This window comes from Podarcis filfolensis (genome assembly GCF_964270895.1).
Source record: "Podarcis filfolensis genome assembly, chromosome: 7".
Lineage (NCBI taxonomy): Eukaryota > Metazoa > Chordata > Lepidosauria > Squamata > Lacertidae > Podarcis > Podarcis filfolensis.
This window is the reverse complement of record NC_139603.1, coordinates 26,131,577-26,158,337: the sequence shown is the minus strand read 5'-3', so window position 1 is coordinate 26,158,337 and position 26,761 is coordinate 26,131,577. Positions and strand designations below refer to the sequence as shown.

Genomic DNA, 26,761 nt, shown 5'->3' with positions numbered 1-26,761 from the left:
CTAGATTCAACAGTTACAAATATTATCATAATTATTTCAGTTTAGTCATCACTTATTACAGAAAGTCTAAAAAGAGATTGACAAGTTAAGAATGCAAGGATACCATAAAATAGTTAAAGCAATAAAAACACACATCCACCAGCCAAGGGTTCATCCACCAGCCACTAATAACAAGGAAAATATACTTCCCCACCCAACTAAAAGTTGAACACCAAAAATAGGCCAGAAATCAAGCCACATCAACTTTCAAATAACCAGGAGAGTTATTTGGGTGTTTGGCAAGAGCGTGCCACAGCCAAGGGGCCATCACTGAAAAGTTTCTCTCATTGCCACCCTCACAGGATGCCACTTTTGAAAGATGGTGCAAAGGATGAGGGAAACAAAGCTTAAAAGTACTCAATTAACTCAGTTCCAGTATCCAACATCTCACACATATTTTTGGAGACGCATTTGTTTCAGTGCAGGACTTCCGCTACAAAACTTTTCCCACATTATGAAAGCCTTAAAAGATGCAACCAATAAGCTAAACATGGATCTTCTCTTTCATGAGAAAAGACCAGACTCCACCTAGACGCACCCTAAGTCCAGTGACATTTAGTCGCCAAACCATGTAATGGCACTATCCATTCCCTCAATAATATCCAGTTTCTGACTTATTTTTAAAGTAGGTGAGGACAAAATGTAATACAATTTCTTCCAAGCAGTAGAATATTGTTCTCTTGTGAGAAAAGCCTCTGAGAATATGCCAGATTCTAGGGCTACAACTTTATTTGGAGTGAAAGATTTGTAAGCAGCAGGGAAAGGGAACTGGGACATAAAAAAGGGACAATCTGTAAGTCAATATGAATAACTGGTCTTTCGTGCAGAGAAAATCCTTATTATTCAGAGACAGAACATTTAATATGAAAATACTCTCAGATTCTAAATTGCCTTTTCAGTTCTAAATGACCTCTTTAAAAAATGCAAGCGTTTCAATGAAGGATAATGAAACAGAGGGAGACAGCTAAGCAGGAAACATGGCAAATCTAACAGAAATTTAACCGAAAATGTACTTTTAACAGAACCCTACTCTTCACAGAAATGCAAAGACATATTATTTTCAGAACCAAACCCCTGTATGTGTAGGTCAGAAACAAGTGCTTCTGGAAAATGCTTGCCTTGAAGATATTGGGAAATATTCTTAGCTACTTTGACAACCACTGAGAATTTCAGTTTATCTTTCGATTGGTATGTGGATCAATATTTTAAAGCATTACTCATTACTCTGGGTTTGGGTGACTGGCTACCCTTATCATTGCAGTGGCTCAGGAATATCAATATCAGTATCTATATTTAAAGATATGCTCCTGCAATACATGTGCTGGATAGCACTGCTCCAATTGTAACAGCTTCCTATTAACATATTCACAATGGTTTATTCCCGCACCCCCTGAAAAGCTTGAAGAGTTTTAGATAAACCTTTAAACCGAAACCTGGCTATTCTTCTAACCAGCAAAAAGGCTGGCTTTTCAGAAACTGTGTGTATGTACTGTGCAGAGTTTGGCTCAGTATGGTTGAAAACCTAATTCTAAATGCCAAGGAAAGCAATATGATGGGAAAGTGGTCTATAAATTCTTAGAACAGCTCTGAGTCATAGGTTTATGTATGCTGTACTAGTACGTATGAAATTATCACCGTCTAAAATGCCAAGTCTGTACTGTTTTCCAGCACCATGATCTACCACAGCAAACTAAGGAGGCTGATTCAGTGACCACCAGTATAAATGGTCATATTATCTGGCTGAATGAATGATGAATATTTAGAATGAAACACTGTAAAAGGTTAATATGCACATTGGTGGCTATGGAAACCTTCATACCATCATTCATCAACATAAGCAGATGGAACTGATTGATTAGTGTTTGATTGACTTCAATGGAAGTACAATGAATCAGGATTACTAGTGCCAAGCATGTATTTTCTTTTCTTTGTGGCAGAGCCATATAAATAATTGTGTTCTTCTCAATAACTGACAGTTTTTAAACTGCTTCCAAATTCACAAGGATATATTAGAAGCATTCTGGCCTAATTAAGAGAATTTATTTCCAGCACATGAAAGGAAGTGTCTTAATTATGACTTTTCAGTGACTTTCCATTAACATATTCACAAACAGCAGGTAGATGAACATAAATATATAAAATAAAATTCCATGGTCTTATATTCTAGACTGATTTTTTTATTTATTATTTTTTGAATACCCTCTCTCCCTCTCCTTTCTGGTTTCCCCAAGTATTTAGTTGCTGGAATATACTGTAGAAAATAAGCATATAAATTTAAACTTTTAACACATGAATAGATATAAGACTTGAAAATACAAATGGAGAATATGTAATAAATCGCACCCATCATTACTTCTGTCTCAAGCATTTATGCTCCAGCAACAATCTGGAAGAAAGAAACTGTCCACATCATCTTTGCTAATTCAAAACTGGATTAAACAGAGCATGAAATATCCAGTAATTCTGGTTTCTGAGTTTTATCCCTGTTTTGCATAGACAGGGTAATTAAGAGAAATATATGGCTACCTGTTTGAAAGCAAACGGAGTAGTTGAAGTTAGAACCCTCTTGCAAACAGCTGCCCAAATGCAGCGATTTGGTGACTGAATTTGTTTTGCATTCTTCTGTAAAGCTGAAAGAATCACTTTGCTTACCACTTCAGTTGGCCTGTAGTATTTGTGATTAACTGTCACATGGATCTTGCCAGTTTCTTTGCATCGACCTACTTCGTTCTCATTCGTGCCTTCCCACCTGCAAAGATGACAAACATTTCATCACCCCATAATGTCTTTACCAGTCTGATCACAGCAGCATTTGGTGCACAGATTCTTAGACAAGGCTAGTGTTATTTCTCTCTCCAGGGCAATGTACACTTCAGGCCACAGGAGCAGAGGCAGAGGTTTGACCAGAGCGGAAGCACAATGGCTTTTAAGGTCCACTTGTTTTGTGCTCTGATACTATGCATGAGATGAGGCGTAAGTTTTTGGCACTGGACACCACTTTGTTAGGTGCCTCATGTCCTATATTTTGCTAGTAGATATATATAAGGACACAAATAACAGGATTCTGTACCTGAAGAAGCACTAGATGAGGGGTTAGCAAACTTTTTCAGCAGGGGCCGGTCCACTGCCCCTCAGACCTTGTGGGGGACCAGACTATATTTTGAAAAAAAATAATGAACCAATTCCTATGCCCGACAAATAACCCAGAGATGCATTTTAAATAAAAGGACACATTCTACTCATGTAAAAACACGCTGATTCCCAGACCATCCGCGGGCCGGATTTAGAAGGCGATTGAGCTAGATCCAGGCCCCGGACCTTAGTTTGCCTCCCCATGCACTAGATCATGAATCTTTTGCCACAATAAATATGTCACTCTTTAAGATGCTACAAAAATACAGTTTTTACTGCTACAGACTAACACTGATAAGCAGTGGAATTTATGCCCGAGTAGTTAGAAATTAGATGTTTACAAAAACAGATGTGTAACATAGGCTAGAGATATAAAGGAGACAACAAAATACAAAAATATATTCATTTATCATTTGATACATAGTCTATAAAGATGATACTTAACATCTTTGTACATTCGTTTTCCCAGGCCTAACGATGACAGAACTACAAGCAATCTCCAATTTGCCTTGAAATGTGCTCAGATCAAACACTTCTACAATCAATTTCAACATCAGACTAAAAACTTGTTTGTCTAATTATGTTCTTCAGTTGGTTTCTACGTTGCTTTCATGATAATTTGTCGAACTATTTTAAAACAAGCTTTCGGACTTTTAAGTGTGGTCTCCTTTGTTTTTCACACTATTACATTAATGTAAGACTTTATAGAATCCTTCCTAAAAGCCACATGCTGGGCTTTGCAAGAGGGAAAATTTGACTCTGTGAAGTGGACCAGCATATGGTCTGTTCACGAAATCACTCCGAGTTACAGCCTGTCTTAAATACTGAAATGGAACAAAAGAGGTGAGTAGACCTCATGCTCATGGGGTGAATTACAAACAGAATGAGCAAATGGTGTGCATATGTTTGCATAAGGCTGAAATCCCCTCTCTCTCCGAGGCTTAAGCTCAGAGGGCCCTAAGCATATTTGGTCTCACAGAGCACTTATTGGAACATCAAACAGTCCCACCCTCAACCATATGCCAGGCAGGCCCATAGCTAGGACATTGGCATGGGAAGCAACAGCGAATTTTGCTTGCCTGCAGAAGATCATTATCTGTGTTTGAGGTGGGGGGCAGGGACTCAGCTTTCAGAATATTTTAAATACAATGTTTGATCAAATGTTTACTATACTGTACGTTCACATAATTTGTTGTTGCAAAACTATAAACATTTCAATAACCTTCAGAAAACGGAGATTAGGGAATGATCCAATCCCACCCCAGTATGCAAGGCAAGACAAATCCTTTACGCACAGTGTACAGCTGTATAGAAATCCTGTACACTCAATAGCATGCCATGGATTTTCCCCATTAGATTGCAGTTTCCTGGTAGTTATTTGTCAATTCTGGAAGAAGGAAGTAAGGAAACCCTTTGTAGCCGTAAAAGGACCAGAACTGCCTTTTTATTTCTCTGGAAGTGGTTGACCTCATGCTTTGAGTTTTCTAGAGCCTCACTATTCACCATCACCACAATACAGTGGTACCTCTGGTTATGAACTTAATTCGTTCCGGAGGTCCGTTCTTAACCTGAAACTGTTCTTAACCTGAAGCACCACTTTAGCTAATGGGGCCTCCTGCTGCTGCCGCACCGCCGGAGCACAATTTCTGTTCTCATCCTGAAGCAAAGTTCTTAACCCGAGGTACTATTTCTGGGTTAGCGGAGTCTGTAACCTGAAGCGTCTGTAACCCGAGGTACCACTGTAAAAGTGTAAAAGTGGTCAGTTGGATGTTGTAGTAGCTGGATGCAAGAGGAGCAAGGAAAGGGTGGCTCAACCTAGACAGAAAAATATGCAGCCACTTTTTGTTTTCAATAACAGAGAAGTAGAGACAGTTGCTAGTCAGATTACTAGAGAAAAAGGATGTTAATTCCTTCCAAGGATTTATTAGAGAAGCATATTAATGATAATATTTTCTGCAGCCCTTTTTGAACACACTATGAAATATTCCTGAAAGTAGAGAGACAGAGAGAGAAAGAAAGCTGTCAACATTAACTTTTGTCTACTTTCCTGCTCAGAATTTGTTGACAGAGCAGAAGGACCTTGTCTGCAGGAGTCCTGATTCAAGGCAGATATAACACAAACTCAGAAGATTGCTCAAGAAGTAGGACAAAAGCCACATGGGAGAAAAAAAAAAGTATAGACATGCTAGATCAAAACAGAACCCCATCTAGGGAAAGATCAAGATTGTTGTCACCATTAACATTTAAAGCAGGTTTTTAGTAATTTAAATCAGGATCAATCCACAGAATACTGTACGTAACACTTAATGATATTGAAGATTAAAAACATATACTCCTGGTGTGTCTCATAAATTCCTATGGGCCTGCTTCTCAGTGAGAGAACTAAACATGATAATGTAAGACTGTTCTTTTTAATTTACGCCCTAGGTTTCAAAAGCAATTCCAGATAGGTTGAGAGTGTAGTATTTGCCACTCCAACATATTCAAAATAAGATCACCATAAAAATCACAGAGTCCAACATTAGCCATACTCAAGAGTAGACCTATTTAAAACAATGGACACAATTAACTTGGGTCCACTGGGTGGAATTCAACATTGTGCCATGGTGAACAATCCATTTGAGCAAGCCTTTCAGCTTCCCAGACAGACTGATTTCCCCCTTCCTCCCTCCCCCCGCATGCTGTTCTGGGGGTTTCCCCAACCCACCCAAGCCAATTTCAGGGGGCACATGGTGGGAGGGGGTGGGGTAAAAGCCCAACTGTGCAAGTAGAAGTCCTTGTGTAAGACTTAACCACAGATGGAACTCATCAGATGAATCCCGTCCATTAATTTCAACGGGATACAACCCACAGAGACCACAGAAGTAGATTTCAGCTCCTTTTTCAGAAAAAAAGCTTTCTCATTCCTCAAATAACTTTTCATCATGAATGGTTGTTATTTAGTCGTTTAGTCATGTCCGACTCTTCGTGACCCTATGGACCAGAGCACGCCAGGCACTCCTGTCTTCCACTGCCTCCTGCAGCTTGGTCAAACTCATGTTGGTAGCTTTGAGAACACTGTCGAACCATCTCGTCCTCTGTCGTCCCCTTCTCCTTGTGCCCTCCATCTTTCCCCACATCAGGGTCTTTTCCAGGGAGTCTTCTCTTCTCATGAGGTGGCCAAAGTATTGGACCCTCAGCTTCAGGATCTGTCCTTCCAGTGAGCACTCAGGGCTGATTTCCTTCAGAATGGATAGGTTTGATCTTCTTGCAGTCCATGGGACTCTCAAGAGTCTCCTCCAGCACCATAATTCAAAAGTATCAATTATTCGCGATCAGCCTTCTTTATGGTCCAGCTCTCACTTCCATACATCACTACTGGGAAAACCATACCTTTAACTATACGCACCTTCGTCAGCAAGATGATGTCTCTGCTTTTTAAGATGCTGTCTAGGTTTGTCATTGCTTTTTTCCCAAGGAGCAGGCGTCTTTTAATTTCGTGACTGCTGTCACCATCTGCAGTGATCATTGAGCCCAAGAAAGTAAAATCTCTCACTGCCTCTATTTCTTCCCCTTCTATTTGCCAGGAAGTGATGGGACCAGTGGCCATGATCTTCGTTTTTTTGATGTTGAGCTTCAGATCATATTTTGCGCTCTTCTCTTTCACCCTCATTCTTTAATTCCTACTCACTTTCTGCCATCAATGTTGTGTCATCTGCATATCTGAGGTTGTTGATATTTCTTCCGGCAATTTTAATTCCGGCTTGGGATTCATCCAGCCCAGCCTTTCGCATGATGAATTCTGCATATAAATTAAATAAGCAGGGAGGCAATATACAGCCTTGTCGTACTCCTTTCCCAATTTTGAACCAATCAGTTGTTCCATATCCAGTTCTAACTGTAGCTTCTTGTCCCACATAGAGATTTCTCAGGAGACAGATGAGGTGATCAGGCACTCCCATTTCTTTAAGAACTTGCCATAGTTTGCTGTGGTCAACACAATCAAAGGCTTTTGCATAGTCAATGAAGCAGAAGTAGATGAATGGTAAGAGATGACAATTATTCAGTAGCTCAACCTGTTTCCCAAAGTACTATAAACTAAACTATACAATATGAAACACTTCAAAATAATGTGTGCAGAACTCATGCCAGTGGGAAAGCAATGCAATAAATATTTGTAAACAAAACACTTTGAAATAAATAAATGTCTGCCACAAGTATAAGGATGCATAGTTTGAATAGGAAGTAATTTTTCAGGCTAGTGAGTTTGTCACCAATTGTCAGCCAGATTAGTCACTTCACTGGAGTTTAGTGCATGCATAACAGAATATTACTGAACGCCACAAAGTTCCGCATGGGCCCTTTTTATCACCAGAATGAAGGTCATGATTTTGAAAATAAGCTCCACTTTAATGGCATACTTCCTTCCTTGTTAATGTTCAAAGATGCTTAATTGTTCTGCAAATGACAAAAATGAAAGCCCAATCTTGAGTGCATGCTAACACTTCAGCTTAGCTCAACTGCTATTAACCACAGGATAAACACATCAGAAGGCAATGACCAGATTGCAGGTCAACATGCATGCATGACTACTGCATGTTTTAAAAAAAGAGAGAGATTTCCATCATTGTGTTGCAGTTTTGTTTTGTGGATAATCAACAGATGCAATAAGAAAACTGAGCAAAGTTTAGACAGGAAATAAATATGGTACGGTAATCACATTCATCTGATGTTCAGATAGAATTTCTACTTGCTTAATACTTGCTAAAAGAGAAAGTACAAAGAAAAAAACCACAGGGGAAAAGTAATTAACCCCCCAAATCTGAAAAGCGTGATACGTAGCTCTTATAACAATGTGTTCACCAGCTGCAACTGACCGTTTTCCAATCCTCCTATAAAAGGGAAATGACAGTAGCAACGACAAGGAATATCCCTGTGCGAGCCATGCATGTTAAGTCAAATGAAGTTTTGCCTTGATTTCAATCTGATAAGTATTACTCTCCAGTCCTGTCCAGGTGCTGAGTCTCTTCTCATGATGAAGGTCATGTGAGGGAAGAGCGGAGCAGCACTGGCAAGCCTTGCCGCTTGGGTGCATCACCTTCCATTTGTTTACAACATGCCAGCCTCCACAAATAGGCCATGCGGAACAAGTTCATCCTTCAACTCATGGAGGCCCGTAAACAAGGGGAAGGTTCTGCACTGGAGGAGAAGGGGCTTGCCAGCATGCCTGTGCTCCCATCATTTTCATTCCATAAAGAAACCGCATACCTGAACCGTGTGGGGAACACAGTCAAAATATATTGAAGTTATTTATTATTTTTAACTTCTTGGGAATCCATGCTCTGGCTGGCAAATGGCAATGCCAGTCAACGTGCCGTATTGTCACTGATGGCACTATATCCAGCCAGAGTCTTAGGGGTTGTGGAATGTTGTCCGGACTGCCTGCTGCTTGACCTTTTGATACTATGGGTCACAGTACCCTTCTGGATAGGCTCTGTGTGGGACACAGTTGATATGTCAGAGCAGCGTACATGATCACCCACCCCTCCTTTTCTTCTGACAACATCTTGTAAGAAAGGTTATGCAGAGAAATAGTGACTGGCCCAGGAAGCTTCATTGCTAAGTGGACCTGGTTCTTCCAGGTCTGATTCCAATACTGATTCCACTCATAGCTGTCAACTTACAGATTTGAAAATAAGGGACAAGCAGCCTCAAAAATAAGGGATCAGCAGCCAAAATAAGGGATTTTAGTCAACCAGCTCCTTTCCTTTTCCCCATAACGGTCAATCGAAGGAGCCTCCAAAACAAACCCAAAAGCCCCCCCTCCCACGAGATCGCCGCCTGCCATTGTACTCAACCAGCTCCTTTCCTTTCCCCCCACCATGTGCCCCTGCTCCAGACAGACATTTTCCCTGGCAAGGGTGAGTGGGCCATCGATGATGTATCTATCTAATTCCGAGCACAGGTATGTTCAATTTCTGAGCCCCTCCGAGCCAAAGGCAGAAAGCCCAGCCAGCAGCCAAATGAAGCCTCAAGCGGTGGTTCCCACAGCACAGCAACCCGGCAAAGGGGATGCTGCAAGGAAAACCACCGTCACCTCTCTGCTGGGAAGCGCTGAGCAAAGGCGAGTCCCCAGGCAATGCAGCCGATTTGATCGGCACAAGGAATGCAAGCTCCACCCCCCAGTTGTTCTTAGACTCCTTATTGGGTGAGCAACGCAGCCAAGCAACACAGTTGGAGCCTCCCTCCTCCCTGGCCGGCAGGGAGGGAAGGAGAGGAGCTGCTTCCTTTGAAACCCAGGAAATTTAAGGGACATCATCAATAAGGGACAGCAGCGGGACATGGCACTGGGATAAGGGAATTTCCCACCAAATAAGGGATGGTTGACAGCTATGATTTCACTTTCTTGGTGCAGATTTATAGCTATATAAATTTATAGTTGCATAGGTTATAGTTTATTACTGTTCATTCTCTATTCTGTCGTAAGGCAGGGTTTGGCAGCGTAATCTCCTCTATGGAATAACTTAATTGCAGAGTTTCCATAATTAGAGAAGCCTTCAAAAACATTTATCTGTTGTTTGAAGCAGTCATCATCACAACAACGAATCTTATGATTGTTTAAAAAACAACAGTTGTCTTGAATATTCTTAGAACAGGGTGAGGTTGCAGGTTAGGACATGTTGGTCAACATGAGGACACTACATCCTCTGGTTACGCCAGAGCTCAGTTGGTTAGGGCATGGCACTGATAATGTCAAGGTTGCAAGTTTGATCCCCGTATGGGACAGCTGCGTATCCGTGAATTGCAAGGAGTTAAACTAGATGATTCTCAGGATCCCTTCCAACTCTGCAGTTCTATGATTAAGCCCCCAAACCTGGCTCAGCCAAAGATACGCCAGCCTAAGTTCCTCATCTCAGCTTAGGTCAGGCTGGTATTAAGCCTCCAAAAAGCGTTTGGATGTGTGGAGGGAATGGGACCAGAGACGGGAGACTTAGGCTAGATCCTAAGACCATTCAGTCTGGTCATGCGACCTAGTAACCTGGCACAGAACACTATTTTAAAGGCTCGCTTTTCCTCCACCGTGATCAGAGCAGCAGCAACCAGTCTCACTGCTGAATGGGGTTTGGATCTGGCTTAATTTATGCCTGCTTGCTTTCCACCAGCTTCTTGTACCTTTAGGATTGCTCCCTTGCACATCCTGAAAAACAGCTCTTTGCTTGTGAGACTTTTCAGAACCCTTTACTCCTTTAAAACATTTCTAGGCTGCTTTCCCCCCAAAATACCCAAAGCAGCTTACACAGAAGAAATGCAAATACTCTGAAGAACAGGCAAATCATGACCATTTCAGGCAAGGATAGCAAAAATGGAGATTAATGTGACTGTTCATTGCTTTTTTATGTTAATCTCAGCCCTTCAAGCAACAAATACTTTTGCTGCAGATCTATATGTAGAATTATATGAGGGAAAACCTCATAAATCTTTCCACTGCTTATATAGGGTCCCCTCCACCTTTATTCACAGACAGCAGTCTGCTAAGAACTTTTGAGTGCCGTAGTGGTTTGAGGCTATCCTTACAATGCTGCTCTGATTTAATAAGATTAATGACAGAAAATTAGTCAAGACAAGTGTTTGCTTGTTTGGTTTATCCTGTTGGAGTTCAAATGAGAAGAGGGAAGTGTTTCCCCATCGTATTACTTAATTAGTAATAGGCAAAAGGAAGATAGAAAGGGGGGAGAAAAGGTGTAATAGTTACGGGGGGAAATATTTGTAGCTGAAAGGTCTTCTTGTCAGCGCAAGGAACTGAATTAGAATCACTCTGAGGAGTCTCATCATTCCAGAGTTTTCCTTGGCAGTAACCGTGTTAAAAGAAAAAAAAATGAACTAGATTTCAAAGATGAAAGTCTCATAGACAAAATTGCTTACATTTCACTTGTCAAAATTTCCTTTTCCTCATTGTTCCAGACCAACACAATGAAACATTGTTACCTTTGACATAGTAGATACACCGCTGATTTTGATGTGGATTAAATGCCAACGCTAGGGGTAGTTTTGCAAATTAATACAATGAAATTAAAGCGGCACATGGTCTCAGAAGTTTCAAACCAGTGATGGAGAACAGATAGGGGTAAGGGCATTTTGTGTGTGTACTTTCTCCATGTCCATTCCCCTTTCCCTTTCTCTCACACTCTATTTATACACACACAACTCATTCATTGTCCCATGCAATACTCATATTATGTACATAACATTGACATTCATATGCACCAGGAATGCCTTTGGATGTCATGGGACTACAACTCCCATCACCAGTGTCTCCTGGCCATGATAACTGGGCTGATGGAGTTGGAGTTGAACAACATATTTGGGCTCTATGTTCATTATACAGCATATACAGAGCTTAACACCTGACCCATATCCCACCATTCTTGCCAACAGCATACAGTTCCATCTGTCTCTGTGTGTGCTCGGATAGTGAAGTGGTGAAAAAAAAAGGGGTCTCCTTTGGTACTGTGGTTGCTTTTGCTGGATCAAAGAGTCTTTTGTCAGAGGAGGGGCATCAGCAACCCAGCCTGTCCTACAATCACCTTGGTTTTATTTTTTTAACAGAAATATGCAAGTAAGTAAGTAAACAAATAATACAAACAGAAGCAAGTGCTTCTGATCTCCCCAAAGTCTGCTGAGAACTCCTATACCCGGAGAAACCTAGAGCATGGTTAGGCAAACTACGGCACGGGGGCCGGATCCGGCCCAATCGCCTTTTAAATCTGGCCTGCGGATGGTCTGGGAATCAGTGTGTTTTTACATGAGTAGAATGTGTGCTTTTATTTAAAATGCATCTCTGGATTATTTGTGGGGCATAGGAATTCATTCATCCCCCCCAAAAAATATAGTCCGGCCCCCCCACAAGGTCTGAGGGACAGTGGACTGGCCCCCTGCTGAAAAAGTTTGCTGACCCTGACCTAGAGAAACCTGCAGTAGTCCCAAGGCAGACTGAAATGCCTCATATCATGGATGCCTAGCCTGTCTCCCTCACCTGATAAACCCTCCCCATAGCATCCTAATAAGAAGCCCACACACTCTGCAAGAGTACCAATCATAAGGTTCTATCACCAGGATTATACTTGGGAGGAAAGGAAGAGGGAGAAGATCCAGTTGCAAACAATGACCCAGCACATGACTCAGAGGTGCTGGCAGGGATGCCTGGCAGTGAGAATATAAGTCTCTTTGTCTGCTCTGGACCTTTGCCAAGTTCACAACTCCCTCGTGAGCTCTGCAAGTGCTTGTTCAATTGCTCATCTCCAGGAGTCATTGCCTTAGTTCCTGCTCCAGTGCCCATTTGCTTTTGGAATGGAAATTTACTTGCCATTTGGATTCTGTGAAAAGCAAACCCCAAAATTGACAGCAGGTTCAGAGCAAATGAGAAAAATTGATTCTCTTTCTTGAGTCATCCATCCACCTACTGCTACAACAATACAGTATGTAGCTGTTGTTGGACTACAGCTAGCTAGTAGGACCAGTGGTCAGGGATGATGGGGACTGTAATCCAAAAGCAGCTGGAAACCCAAGTTTGGGAAAACCCGCTCTAGATTTCAGTCTCTGTGCACAAAATTGTAATACCAAATATGAGAATGGCACACTTGGTTGTTGTCCCACAACTGTGAAAACTCCCTTGCCTTAGTCAAAACCTGAGTCTTTCCTGGATGTACACAAGACTCCCTTTGTTAGGCTGGATTTTAATGTTTGGGATTAATCATATATGGGAGACCAGGGACCAGATTCATCTAATGAATGCAAAACTTCTGTCTTTAAAGAGACCTGCCATGAGAGTTTTGATTTGTTCTTTGGCTTGGAATGGAGATTCTTAATGTGGACATTTGAATATTGTCACCTTCCCCTCCACCATCAAGTGAAAACCAAACAATTTTTTTAGTGCTTGATTGCACGATTTTAGGTTCAGATAGAACAGAGAGAATTCTTTTTTTTTTGTTCTGGAGTTGTCAACATATCTTCAAATTAGACTGAATGGGGGAAAAGGATAACACTGAAAGGGTTTAGGACATAATAAGCGAGAGCACGGTAAATGAACAGAACTACTACATCACAGAGGTACAAATAGCCAAATAAAAGGATGTGAGCGAGAAATGGTCAACCAAAATTATTGCGTTGTGTGTTCCTACTTACACAATCGTTTTCCCAATGTGCTGGAATGCCTTCTCCACAAATTCGCGGACACTGTGGACCTCCCCAGTAGCTATTACAAAGTCCTCTGGCTCATCCATTTGCAGCATTAGCCACATAGCCTGAAGAAAGATAAGTACATCCTAATTTAGTTCATCTGTTACTGCTCTCCCGTTTGGCGCATTATATTGTATTACCGCTTAAAACAACCCAACGCATTTTCAGTTAGCAGAACAGCACTTCAAGGAAAAGCAGTACCACTGCGGCAAATTATTTTCATTACATTAGAGGAAGAAATAATATAATATAGCCTAATTGGTTATAACTTCTCACTGCTCTATGGAAGATAATTTATTGATTTATGTATTTATAACCCCCCCAAATGATCACAAGAATCAAGGGAGTATACAGCTTATGACAATAAAATAAATGAAAGTATCCAGAAAACATCATTAAAAACACCAATCAAACCTCCATAAATACTGATTTGTCAAAACAGAAAATTTGTCAAAACAGTACAATTGTTAGAAGACATCTTAAAGGGAGGAATGGTTCCCACCAAAGTTCTAGTGTTAGGGAGTTCCACAGGTAGGGCCGGCCACAGTAAAGGCTTGGTTCATAGCGAAGGCCAGCTGAACCTCAGGGGTATGTGGAACCACCAGAAGTGCCCCATCAGAGGATCTCAATACACTTTATAAAAACCTTGCCCCATTCCACTGCATGACTTTACATCTCCCATTACTGGAATGCCTTTTTAACCCCTCCTTATTTAATTCCTCTGAAAATGTCAGGGGCAGCTGTATAAAGCTGTTCTTATCTCTCTCTTTTTGAACACCCAAATGTTGTTCAAACGTATATACAAGCATTCAGGAATACAGGTTCCCAACAGTGTCATCCCTCCTTGTACTGGGCTTGGCAAAAATGCTCAAGTCATGAGTGAAACAGGCAGGAGTGTCCCTGGGACAAAGCCACCATTTGCCCATGGACAAATGGACTGAGAAAATGCCTCCTAAAGATCTTAGAAACCAGAATAGATGGGTGTGAAGTTTCTCACTGCTGGACAGCAGAAATTCTTCACCCCAGCACACTTCTTTTGCCCTGCCAAATGGCCTCACCTCCCAGCATATTTATTAGTTGGTTGGCTACCATTCCTCTTAACACCTTAGGATCAATTTAAACCAGCCACTGGACATCACAGGGATGAGGGGATTCTATTTGAAGGCACATTTTTTGCTCAGGTTATAACTCAGTTATAACCTAGATATTAGGTTATAACTGAGATTGCAGCCCATAACTCAGTTCAACCTGTATTTCAGATATTTTCCAGGAGGTGGTAGTCTGTAATCTTGACACATTTTGAGAGCTTACAAGAACCTTCACTCAGTAAATTACACTGGCAAAAAGTCAATTTTTTTTATTAAAGTCATGTGACACCCTTGTTTTTGCAAAATCCAGATTCCACAACTGGAATAAATGAAGAAAATGAAGCACTGGGCATATGCCTTATTTGATTATTTGTTGTCTGTAGAAAACTACATTTTCTCTGGCCAAATACATGTCTGAAACTTATGTGAAGTTAAAAAATGTACACATGTAAATTTAGCTGCTTAAGGTGTAGTTATTTGACCTGCATTATTAACATAGCTAGCTGAACAAAAAGAAAACAAAATCGTGAGGACGTTTTCGTAAAAGGCAAAATGCAAATAAACACGGAAATTTTCTTTTTCTAAATAAACAGAGTTTTGGAATGAGTTGCGAACACATATCCTCTTTCACTGATTTTAATAGGTGGCAAAGTTGCATAACTGAGTCTGGTGGCTGTGCAGAGCTTTCAGGGCTAAATAGCTGTGGCAGATGAAAGGCAAGCAAAAGAAATCAGGAGCAACAAATGTCTTCAACATCTTGCACAGGGTCAGCAGCTAAGCCAAGAACAGAACTTGGGGTTTCTGACTCCCAGCCTAGTACTCAATCAGCTAGACCACACTGCTACCCTGAAATGATATCTGGAGAAAAACTTACCACTGTAAATCAATCCAAAATGACTGAAATACTCTAATCCCTTAGTGAAAGAAACAGGGAGCTACCTGTAAGGCTCAACCCTTGTTTAATAAATAATCTGCATGCAAACACCATAATTCAAACTCTCCCCATATGGTTTAAAGGGATTGCTATCTCGTAGGGTAATCCACAATGCTATTTGCATTGACCTCTTCACATCACATTTAAAGAAAACAACTTTACTAGCTCCCCAGATGCCAGGGGATACTCTGCAAATCAGATTAATATAAGCTCTGGGACAGCTCAGTTTCTTTTAGTAAATAGCACCTGAAAAGTTCAGATTTCCCCCACCCCTCTGTCAGCAATACATAGAGAATTAAAGCATTCTCACAGAAGTAGTGTGCTTGCATGATTTTTTTTTTACAGCTAAAACATGTAGCCAAGTTTCACTAGTATGCTACAGTTCTGTACCTGGAATAGTTGCAGCATGAAACAAATGCGGCTCAAGAAATTGTTGATTAAACTTATGAAAGATAACTTGTTATTTCTATTCTGCTTTCTCAGTTGTGATACAGCAGCCTTTGGGGAGTCAAAAAAGAGTTTCTTAAAAAACAAAAAGAAAAAACCCCACCTCCAGGCATTCCAGTCTAACTACCTGATTAAATCCTTCACTGAAGGTGTGTCCTAACTCTTATGATGTCTTTTAAACTCAGGAAATCAAAATTCACGACTTACATACAGCTCTTTTGCTTCTTAGGGGCACACAAGGGTGAATAAGGTCAAAATGAAAGACACTGTATCCATTGGACTATGCCAGCTTTCTTGATCAGCCTACTGTGCACTGTGAGAATTAGTAGACTGATCAATTTCAGATGTAGTGATGTTTCTAAGACCAGACCTTCTAACACATTGCTGCAAAAATCCCGACTGCTATGGAAATGCATGTTTGTCGTTATTGCCAACAAAGCCATAAGACATTTTGTTTCATTTCTGAAATGCAACGATGAAAATTAATGTCAGTGAATCAAAAGATCTTAGTGCAATTTTATAAATTTAGAGCATGATCAGAAGCAGAACTTTTATCTAGTCGCTATTCAGTTGCTTTGTGCAGTTTGGCAGCACTGCTATTGAATGTTTTAAATCAGAAGGTTAATCTTTAGTATCTAAACATACAGTCTAAACCAAACCTACGACAGATTGCATTGTCAATGCGTAACCATTCCTTTCCATTTTATCCATTTCTGTCATATGCGCTGACAGCAGAGCAGTTCCTGGATGAAAGGGTAGAGACCAGGATTCCAATTCTACAAAACTGCTTCAAAATTATGTCCCATTAATACGAATCAATTTAGATTTCAAATGCAAAACCTATGGCACACAGTAGCTCTCTATTTTCTTCAATCCCTTCTATGCAGAGTACTATTTTGCATGTGCACAGGGATTCAGCATTGCACGCACAGAGTATTTTTCTGCTTGTAAAAGAAAACAGAAAAGGTGTGCTCATGGGATCTCATTGGACTGCAGATATTGTGTTTAAGGTTCAGATGAATGGCAACCTTTTATATCATTCACATCTTTAATTCTACAAAATTCATTAAAAAAAACTACAGTGGTACCTCAGGTTACAGACGCTTCAGGTTACAAACTCCACTAACCCAGAAATAGTACCTCGGGTTAAGAACTTTACTTCAGGATGAGAACAGAAATCACGCGGCGGGAGGCCCCATTAGCTAAAGTGGTACCTCAGGTTAAGAACAGTTTCAGGTTAAGAATAGACCTCCAGAACGAATTAAGTTCTTAACCCGAGGTACCACTGTAAGTTGTTCGCAATTCTGCAAAATGAAATTTCCAAGGGACATTAGTGTATGTCAATGAGTACAAGATTGCAACATGACAAATACCTTATATTACTTGTATGGTGCTCACAATACTACATAATTCTGCTTCGTTTTTGCTGTTTCTTTAAAGCACCTTTTTCTGCTTCTTTAAAGTATCTTTTAAGTAGAGTTATTTAATTAAAAATAAATACAGGTTTCTGTTTGCTTTGCTGTACTAATTTTTTTTTAAAGTAAACATCCTACATTGTGAAAACGTGAAATAATTATTAGAAGATTAGAAACTTTTTTGGAGAAATCATTTGTTTTTAGCAAACACTACTGTAAGATGTGGGTACGCTTGTACTTTTTTCTTCTGCAAAAAACCCAACAACTGTTTAACAAAAATAGTCTCTTGTTCTAGAGACTATGTCAAAGAGACTCAATAAAGGGTAGGTGGATAGGATACACCAATTGCTCAATCTGTTTAATCATTCAATAAATATCTCATCAATAAATATTACGCAGTCAAACAGAAATCTGTACTGAACGCTTTCATAACAGTCAAAATCCCAGGAACTGGTTCTCTCCCACCACAAAGTATATAAAGTTCCTGATGTACCAATTTCTAGGGTTTTATTGTACTGGCTTCAGGATAAAAACAAGCAAAATAATAAAATACTGCAATTCTAGATTTATTTTGCCCTTACTAAATGGCTTACTGATTTTAACAGAGGGGAAAATCTTTGTTTAAAGTTCCACTGAGCATAATTAACGGTTATTGACTTGCAAATGAAGAACAGGTGACATTCTGAATTAGAAGATAAACGATCCTGTGTTCTTGTGTGATAATGGCTTAGTAATTGCTACAAAGCTGCAGCCTAGTGCATCCTATCATGATGCCAGATCATGTGCAGAAAACAAAGGCCTCTGTGCAATAGGTATTCAGCCGTTCACCTCTTTATACAGCTGTACAATGATTTGGTCCATTTATTCTCTGATGGGGCTGCACAACTGAGGTAAAAGTTCAGCAGTTCTCACCTTCCTGTTCACATGCTGAACTCCCTGACCCGTGACACGGCTAGGCCTCAATCTGCGATAAAATCACTGCCTGACTTTGGCTATCTTTTAACCATCGCGAGGTCACATATTTGAACATTTTTTTGCGGAGGTGAAGGAAGAGACAAAGTTTTCTTCAGTTTCTCAGCAGAATGATTCATATAGGGTGGCAGACGTTTACTTAGATGTCAATTCTAACAAAAAGTACTTTTTCTTATCACCTCTCTTTACCAGATGCTGGCAACGCAAATTTGTGAAGATAAAACTCAATGAAGAAATCAACTAGGGTATAAATATCATCAGTATTTCATAATTAAATTGTTTTGTTAATGGTTTGAATTTCTGGGTTAGTTCCAAGTCTGTAGTCTTCCCAGGAGTTCTCTTGTATGAAGGGCTGAGCAAAATCCATAACCACATTTGTTTTTCTTACGTGAATCAATTTAGTTTTCCTCTAGGGGCTCCCAGCAATGCTAAAAGTGATACTGACTGCAACACAAGAATACATACTAGCCAGTGCTATTTTTCTAGAAAAATAGGTGCTGGAACTCACCATGAATGCCCCCCTTGTTGGCGCCCACCTGAGAGGTGCCGAAACTGAGTTCTGCCAAGTTCCAGCTGAAAAAAGCCTTGATAGTAGCATGCTTGCGTACTTTCAGAATACTTTGACCTCCACTTAATATTCTATATAATTACAGGGGTTGTCAGCATTTTCTTTACAAATAATAAAATCCCTCTAATGATGGTGGCATGGAATATTTCTGAGCTTATGTCGAGATCCTAAACCTTGCTTTTTAAATGAATAACTAGCAGCGGGTTGAAGTGAGGGTGAGTACTCATTGTTGACCTAGGCTAGAGTAACAGCACAGAAGAGGATGCTATGCCATGGATATTGTGCTGGCACAACAGGAAGTTTGGCAGTTCAAATGTTTTGACGTTGGGTGTCAAGTGAATATTCATGCAGGCCAACACCCTTCAGAAATAGCTTGCTCTCTATATTGTTCACACCTGGGTTACTGAAGGAAGTGAAAGAAAACCTTGCATAGGATTATTCTAGTCAAACCATACAAATTCTGTGCATTTCTCTTATGTGTGCATGACATGCGTACACACACACACGTGGGCGAAACCAGGATTTATTTTGGGTGGGGCAGGATCAATGTTAGGGGGGAGGAACCGAGCTACAGTGGTACCTCAGGTTACATACGCTTCAGGTTGCAGACTCCGCTAACCCAGAAATAGTGCTTTAGGTTAAGAACTTTGCTTCAGGATGAGAACAGAAATCGTGCTCCGGCGGCACGGCGGCAGCAGGAGGCCCCATTAGCTAAAGTGGTGCTTTAGGTTAAGAACAGTTTCAGGTTAAGTACGGACCTCCGGAATGAATTAAGTACTTAACCTGAGGTACCACTGTATCTGTAATGCAACTGGTCAGTTAGTTAAGTATTTTGTGTATTTACTTGATTTAGGGGGGCACATGCCCCCTGCCCCCCTTGGCTACGCCCATGCACACACACATATCTGAAGCAACTATAGGTATGACTCACTAATCCAGCACCCCAATTGAAAACACTTATTAACTGTGCTGTCATCCATTAGCACAATGCTTGTTAATCAAGGCTTAGTTTAACTAAACACCCAAATGTTCATGGTAGCAAGATCCCTGCATTGTTGTATGACGCCTTTGTGACGGTGCTATTTGTCTGAAAACCAAAAAGCCCAAATCAAAACCTGAAAGTGGTCAGAAATATTTAACTTAAAATGGATGAATTTTCTACATGCAGTACTTCTTGTTTTTAGGAGGTAATGAGATCTCAAATCAAATAACATGCAATGAATACCTATAATTTAGTTAACTTTTGAAGCTGAACATTCTAGAAAATCTAAGCAGAGTGTTAAGAATATGTACACGCTTATTTTAATATTTTGTAAGTCCAATTAGCAAGAGGAATTAATATAAAAGCACAAAATGAATCAGGTTTCTGTTGAAAATTACACTCGAAGAATACATTCAGAACCAGAAAAATGCACACACAAACCACATTAAATATGTGCCGAGAATTTACAAGACCTGATGGTGTGTTTTTGCACATTTCCTGAGCAGGGAATTAAAAACAAAAACAAAAAAGGAAAAGCCAAGGTGTGCAAAGAACTATCTGTTCACATACCCTCTTGGTACATAATTGGCACAACAGAATCAATAAATTGTAAGGAAGTGAAAACACAAAAGGAAATGCCTACTAGTATGAATGGGGAAGACCCAAGTTGCTCCTCCTATACAAATTCCAATATGTGCGGCGGTGGACTATGGCGGTCTAATTTGAATCGAGAGCAAAGCGGATTAACAGCAGAGTAACACTCACGTGTGGACACTAGCCCATGGTGTGGCATCAACAATCACAGCTGGAGAGCAGGAGCCATTCACAACACTGATCATATTTAGGTATGTGCGAGACATCACCTTGCCAACAAAGGTGCGTATAGTTAAAGGTATGGTTTTCCCACTAGTGATGTATGGAAGTGAGAGCTGGACCATAAAGAAGGCTGATCGCCGAAGAATTGATGCTTTTGAATTATGGTGCTGGAGGAGACTCTTGAGAGTCCCGCGGACTGCAAGAAGAAATCAGCCCTGAGTGCTCACTGGAAGGACAGATCCTGAAGCTGAGGCTCCAGTACTTTGGCCACCTCATGAGAAGAGAAGACTCCCTGGAAAAGACCCTGATGTTGGGAAAGATGGAGGGCACAAGGAGAAGGGGATGACAGAGGACAAGATGGTTGGATAGTGTTCTCGAAGCTACCAGCATGAGTTTGACCAAACTGCGGGAGGCAGTGGAAGACAGGAGTGCCTGGCGTGCTCTGGTCTATGGGGTCACGAAGAGTCGGACACGACTAAACGACTAAACAACAACAAATGTGCAGGCAGAGGCAGGAGTGTGAACAAATGGAGTCTGGTTGGGTGTTCATTTCTCTCCAGTAGTACAGTGACAATGTGAGAGGTTTCAGTCTACTACAGGGAGCCCTGAGCCCATGGGCAGCTGTGTCCTTTCGCTTCCAAATACTGGACTGTTTGCAAATCTGGTAAGACTGATCCTTCAATGCAACAGAACAGTCTCTCTGAAACTCCCTGACTATTAACATTAGGCAAGCACTGTCAGTGTATTGTTTTCTGCACCTGCTAAAACCTTTTCATCTTTAGGCAAGCCTCCCAAGACATGTAATTTTACCATGCGACGCTAACACAAAACCTCTTTCTGCATGCCAACTGTATTTTCTCAGGACAAACGGCAACAATAGTAGCAATACTTGCACTTGCAAATGGCGATTATTTATTTAGTTCATACTACCAGTAATTACATCATTATTCACTAGCCAGAGACACTAGAAGGAAAAGCGGTGGTCTCTCTTGGCATACTGGGGTGCTTGGGATGTATAATAATAAATTAATATCTATTTTTCTTTTGCACTTGTATGGTCCAGCTGTTTTACAACACCTCAGGAGAAATAATGGGACAACAGAAGACAGTGCTTGGGAACATAATCACTGTGATCTAGATAAACTTTTAAATATAAACCCTGAGAACCTTTCTGTTTAAATTCATCCAATTTTTTTCGTCATTCATTGCAGGTGAATACACAATGCTCTTACTGTGTTGTCAAACATTAATGTAGTGTTGTCCTTTTCCTTGTACTGTATCAGCGAGTGTCAAAATGCTGTTCTTGCAGAGTATGAAGGTATTTGTATAAGGCTTTATTACTGATCTTTAGGTATTTGCCACGGGCAAAATGAAACAGAAAAGCTGCTCGTTGGGAAATCACGTCAACAATAGAAGTTTAAACAAGCCTTTAAATATATCACCCTTTGTCTTTTCCTTTTTTAAAAAAGTCCAGAGCCATCTTTATCTATTAATATCTGTTGCATATCCCCTCACAAAAACTCCCTCACTTCATTGACAGAGGAAAAGATCATCTAAAAACACCCCTAAGTTGCCTTAAGGGGTGATACGGGGAAGATCAATGGGAGCCTCTGGCTGTGGGTGCTTGGAGAGAAGTACCAAGCCTTCAATCTCTGAAAGGGATGGAGGAGACTTACTTCTCTCATTATTGGGTCTGGGCCTTGTTTCAGATGAATCTATAATACTTTAAGTGAGAGTGAATGGATTTGGAATTGGACCCTGCCTCTCAAGGAAAAGCTATGGTCCTTGCGGCAACAGAACCATGATATTACATACCTCATCCTCCGATGGGTGAATGGACAGGAAATGAAGCCTAATAATAATAATAATAATAATAATAATAATAATAATAATTTATTATTTATACCCCGCCCATCTGGCTGGGTTTCCCCAGCCACTCTGGGTGGCTTCCAACACTAAAATACAATAACCTATTAAACATTAAAAGCTTCCCTAAACAGGGCTGCCTTCAGATGTCTTCTAAAAGTTTGGTAGTTATTTTTCTCTTTGACATCTGGTGGGAGGGAGTTCCACATGCGCCAAGTTGGTCAGGTGGAAAGGCCCCAGATTTGCTGGCTGGGGAAAAGCACAATTTCCTATCCTGTTATTATATGAATAAGCCTTATGTGCCATAAGGTAGGAGTGGTGGTGGAAATTCTTCTCAAGTGTTTTGGCCCAAGGTGCCACTATATGGTCATGGTAAGACCCGTTTCCCTAGTGTGTGGTCTACTGGCAAAAGCCCTGAATTGTTTAAATCAGGTTTCTTCAACCTTGGCCCTCCAGATGTTTTTGGCCTACAACTCCCATGATCCCTAGCTAGCAGGACCAGTGGTCAGGGATGCTGGGAACTGTAGTCTCTAAACATCTGGAGGGCTGAGGGGCCATGATACCAAAGGGACTGATCCTAGTTGATATTGAGGCCAGTTGGAAAGGCCTGCTCCATGCTCCCCACTCATGTATGGTTGGTAGTAGGAATGCATGCGATGATCTCCTCTGTAGTAGTGCTTTTCTGAGGGGAATCCATTCTTGGGGAAAATCTGCCTGGCAAGCTGCTGATCTGCCTAATGTATTTTCCTATCTGTCTCTCCGTGTTTGTTGGTTTTTATTTACAGTGGTACCTCGGGTTACATACGCTTCAGGTTACATACGCTTCAGGTTACACACTCCGCTAACCCGGAAATAGTGCTTCAGGTTAAGAACTTTGCTTCAGGATAGGAACAGAAATAGGGCTCCGGCGGTGCAGCGGCAGCAGGAGGCCCCATTAGCTAAAGTGGTGCTTCAGGCTAAGAACAGTTTCAGGTTAAGAACGGACCTCTGGAACCCAAGGTACCACTGTATTTATACGCACTGTTTTAATTGAACTGACAAACAGAACAAGAAAACGTAATAGGAAATACATAATATGTCAAATATGCACTAACATCTCACTTGAAATAATTATGCTCTCTCTTGTAATCCTTTATGAGGAACTCCGCAGCAAGAATCCTGCTGCTTGTAGATGAGATAAAGACTGGTTTGGATCTGTAGAAATACGGTACCTTCTTACTGCATGAAGATTTAGGGAGCAGCTCCCTTGGAGAGGGACTGAGGGGCCATAGAATGTGGCATATCTACCACTCCACAGTCAGAGACGGAGGCCTGTCATCAGAAGATTCCCTAGCACACCTGTGGAAAGCTGTGCCACTGCTGCCGACCCACCTTTAATGTTCCCTGGTGCGTTCCCATTTGGGAGGGAATAATAATTTAAAATGCCAGCGAGGAGACGAAAAAAGGTAGGACGTCATACACCCCTTGCTCTAGCAGACACAAACTCAGCAGGTTTAGGATGCAGTGATGGTTCCTTCACCGCACAATCTCTCTTCCTCCCTCAGCACAATCTCCATAGGATAATTCTGCTCAACAGGAAGGTCCCTGCGTCTTTGTCACAGGAAAGAGACCATACAAGCGAGCAGGGGGAAGACAGGGGAAAAATAACACCAAGTATTATAAAATATAACCATAATAATAACTCAGATTAAGAAATAATAATAAAAGATAACGATGAATCAATGGATAATCTTCCTTTAAAAATCTTCCCTCCTGAACTAGCTATACAAAACTTCTTATACCTAGTAAAAATATGAAGCACGCTTCGAGGTTTTTGCCCTCTGGCTCATTAAACCCCCCCCACAAATCTTTTAATCAGTTGCTTCACGAATTAATTTGCTCTGTTCCGTTTAGAAATAAAGCACAAATGTTTTTGTTCCATGGGGGGATGGAGGAAGCAGCCACCCTATGCAAGTCAACTTAATCACTGCAAGACGAAAGGGTGGCACCCAGAATGTGGTCAGGTTTGGGCAGACATAGGAATGAATGCTAGGAAAGCACTAGTCAAAGGCATGTTTTCATTACAAATAGCTCAAGTAGACTTTCAAGTCAAGTGTTGGTTTGTTGCTATAACAACTTAATCTCCTTAAATTATTCATCACACTGGGTGTATTGATCACCCTGTTGCAAGAACTGGCTGGAAGGCTTCTTGGCATCAGATGAAGATGCTTATGCATTTCCGTCTCTAATTTTTGAAGAAAATAGGATTAATCGTGTTCTTTCCACGAAGAGACCATCATCTCAGTTTGAACCAGGAGACATTACACTAGTCTGCAAGGAAAAATAAACAAAGAAAACACGACAGCAGATTTTCAGTATCATTTACCAGTATATGGGCACTCTAGGAACTTTAAATGAATATTAGGAGTAAATTCAAGACATTGGCCTGGTACACATAACAGCTAAGGCACACCATGACTTAGTGTGCATGCGCAACTAGGAGATCGCAACCACTTTGTTCCTCTGCTGTCCTGTGGTATGCATTCTAGCTGAGAATCTGTTATTGTGATTTCTGGAGAGATTTAACCCTCTGCACTTTCCATTTCAACTTTCTTTTCTTTACCAATCCCTTCGTTTTGGGATTAAAAGTGTCTTCTTTTTAAGCCAAGTGTGACTCTGTTGCACTTTTCTGTTTTTTGCAATTGTTCACTCTGATATGTGTTGAACTTGATGGCAATATTATCACTGTGATGTGTTGTGTACTCTCTGAAGATGGTAACATTCTGCATCTGATCAGGAGACAGTCCCATCAATTCTTTTTCTAGATGTTTCAGGGTTGAGAACTGGCAGAGAAATAGGGATTGGAGCTAAGCGTTCCAGGACACGATTCAGTCCTGAGTTCATTGAAAAGACAACTAGAGATTGAAAAGACAACTAGAGATTGAATTGTGTAGGGAAGGTGGGATATAACTGCTTCAAATATACAGTGCACATGGATGTGGAGAGAAGCAGAAAATGCATTGTTCACTTTATGTCTCAAGTTGAAATTCAGGTCAACAGTAACCCAAAGTTGAGTGAAAAGGGCCTGCAGGGTTCAGATACATTGGCATTTATTTATAATTTGGGTTCGATGACGGTGAATATAAAAGATACATTTATTTTCTTGCCAGCAACATACACATTCCCGACGTTTAGATAACTTCTTGCAGAACAGCCACATATTTTATCCATCCAGGGAGCAATTCTATTCAAAGACACAGGATTTATGGGTGAGAGACCGTAAGTGCGCCCACGCATACAATACAGAATTAAATCTATGAATTAAGGTCAGGGTTCCTGCTATTTAGATAATAAAGCATGCAAATAGCTACATAGGTGTGTCCCCCCTCCCAGTCTATGTCTATAAATGCACAATGTCCATTCATTTCACTGGGACTTCTATACAAACTTACAGGGTCTTATTAATGGATGTATACGTTCTGTTGTGAAATCTGTTAACTGGATCGATAAATCGATGGATGACAATATAAAACAAAGTCTGCATAGTGACACACACACGTGTAGAGCTCCTATGTAGGACAGCACAGAGATTGCAAAGAACCTTAGAATGGAGATCATGAGCTCTACTTCTTTGGAGGTGTTTATGTGTAACCAGGTTGGTCATCTGTCAGGGACAGGGTGGACACAGCCTGTATTTCAGATGCTACATGGAATAGAGGGCTGAACTAGATGAACCCTTCCAATCCAAACCTTTGAAGGCTCGCCACTAAAGAGGCCTGCTGGCATGCCTGATGTCGAGAAAACAGAAGCTACACAGACGTTATTATAGAAGTATAATAGGATTATTGCTCTAGCATGGCTATTATGCAATGGGAGCCTGTGAAATATAGCGTATCGTGTTAGGGGGCAGCTTTAATCTGAAATGTATGGTGTGCAAATGTTAAGGTCTGGACAAATGTACATCAGATAGACCCCAATCTAAGTTTTCCTTTCCGTTTATAAATGCAGTGGATTCTAATGCTCTTTTTAATTTCATTTGTAACAGTGTCCTTATGTTTGAGGGTTTCAGAGGCCTGCCTTTGAGAACTTAGGAACTGGAACAACAGGGCAATGTTCTGTGCTTCAAGGATGAATCCAGTTCAACCACTTTGAAGGAGGACAACCAATATATATCACAATGCAATGTGATACCTCCCTTGAAAACTCAGATGTTGGAATTAAAAGTTGGAGTGCGCATTGAAGTCTCACTTCACACCCAAAAGTTCACACCCAAACAGTCTAAGGATATGGAAGGCTTTTCTAGTATGA

The 26,761-nt window shown here is 40.8% G+C and overlaps 1 protein-coding gene across 2 annotated transcripts in view; it reads right to left on the bottom strand.

Annotated features, from left to right (window-relative positions):
• Window positions 1–26,761, bottom strand: part of GMDS (GDP-mannose 4,6-dehydratase) — a 279,224-nt gene that overhangs the window by 66,070 nt on the left and 186,393 nt on the right. For both annotated transcript variants that reach the window (XR_014550618.1, XM_083623996.1), the window contains exons 8-9: window positions 13,333–13,451; window positions 2,692–2,788 (exon numbers count right to left, since the gene is read on the bottom strand). Coding sequence is in view for 1 of the 2 variants with exons in the window: in XM_083623996.1 (XP_083480122.1) it covers window positions 2,692–2,788; window positions 13,333–13,451 (216 nt within the window). In the remaining variant the exon portion in view is untranslated. The remainder of the gene's footprint in view (window positions 1–2,691; window positions 2,789–13,332; window positions 13,452–26,761) is intronic.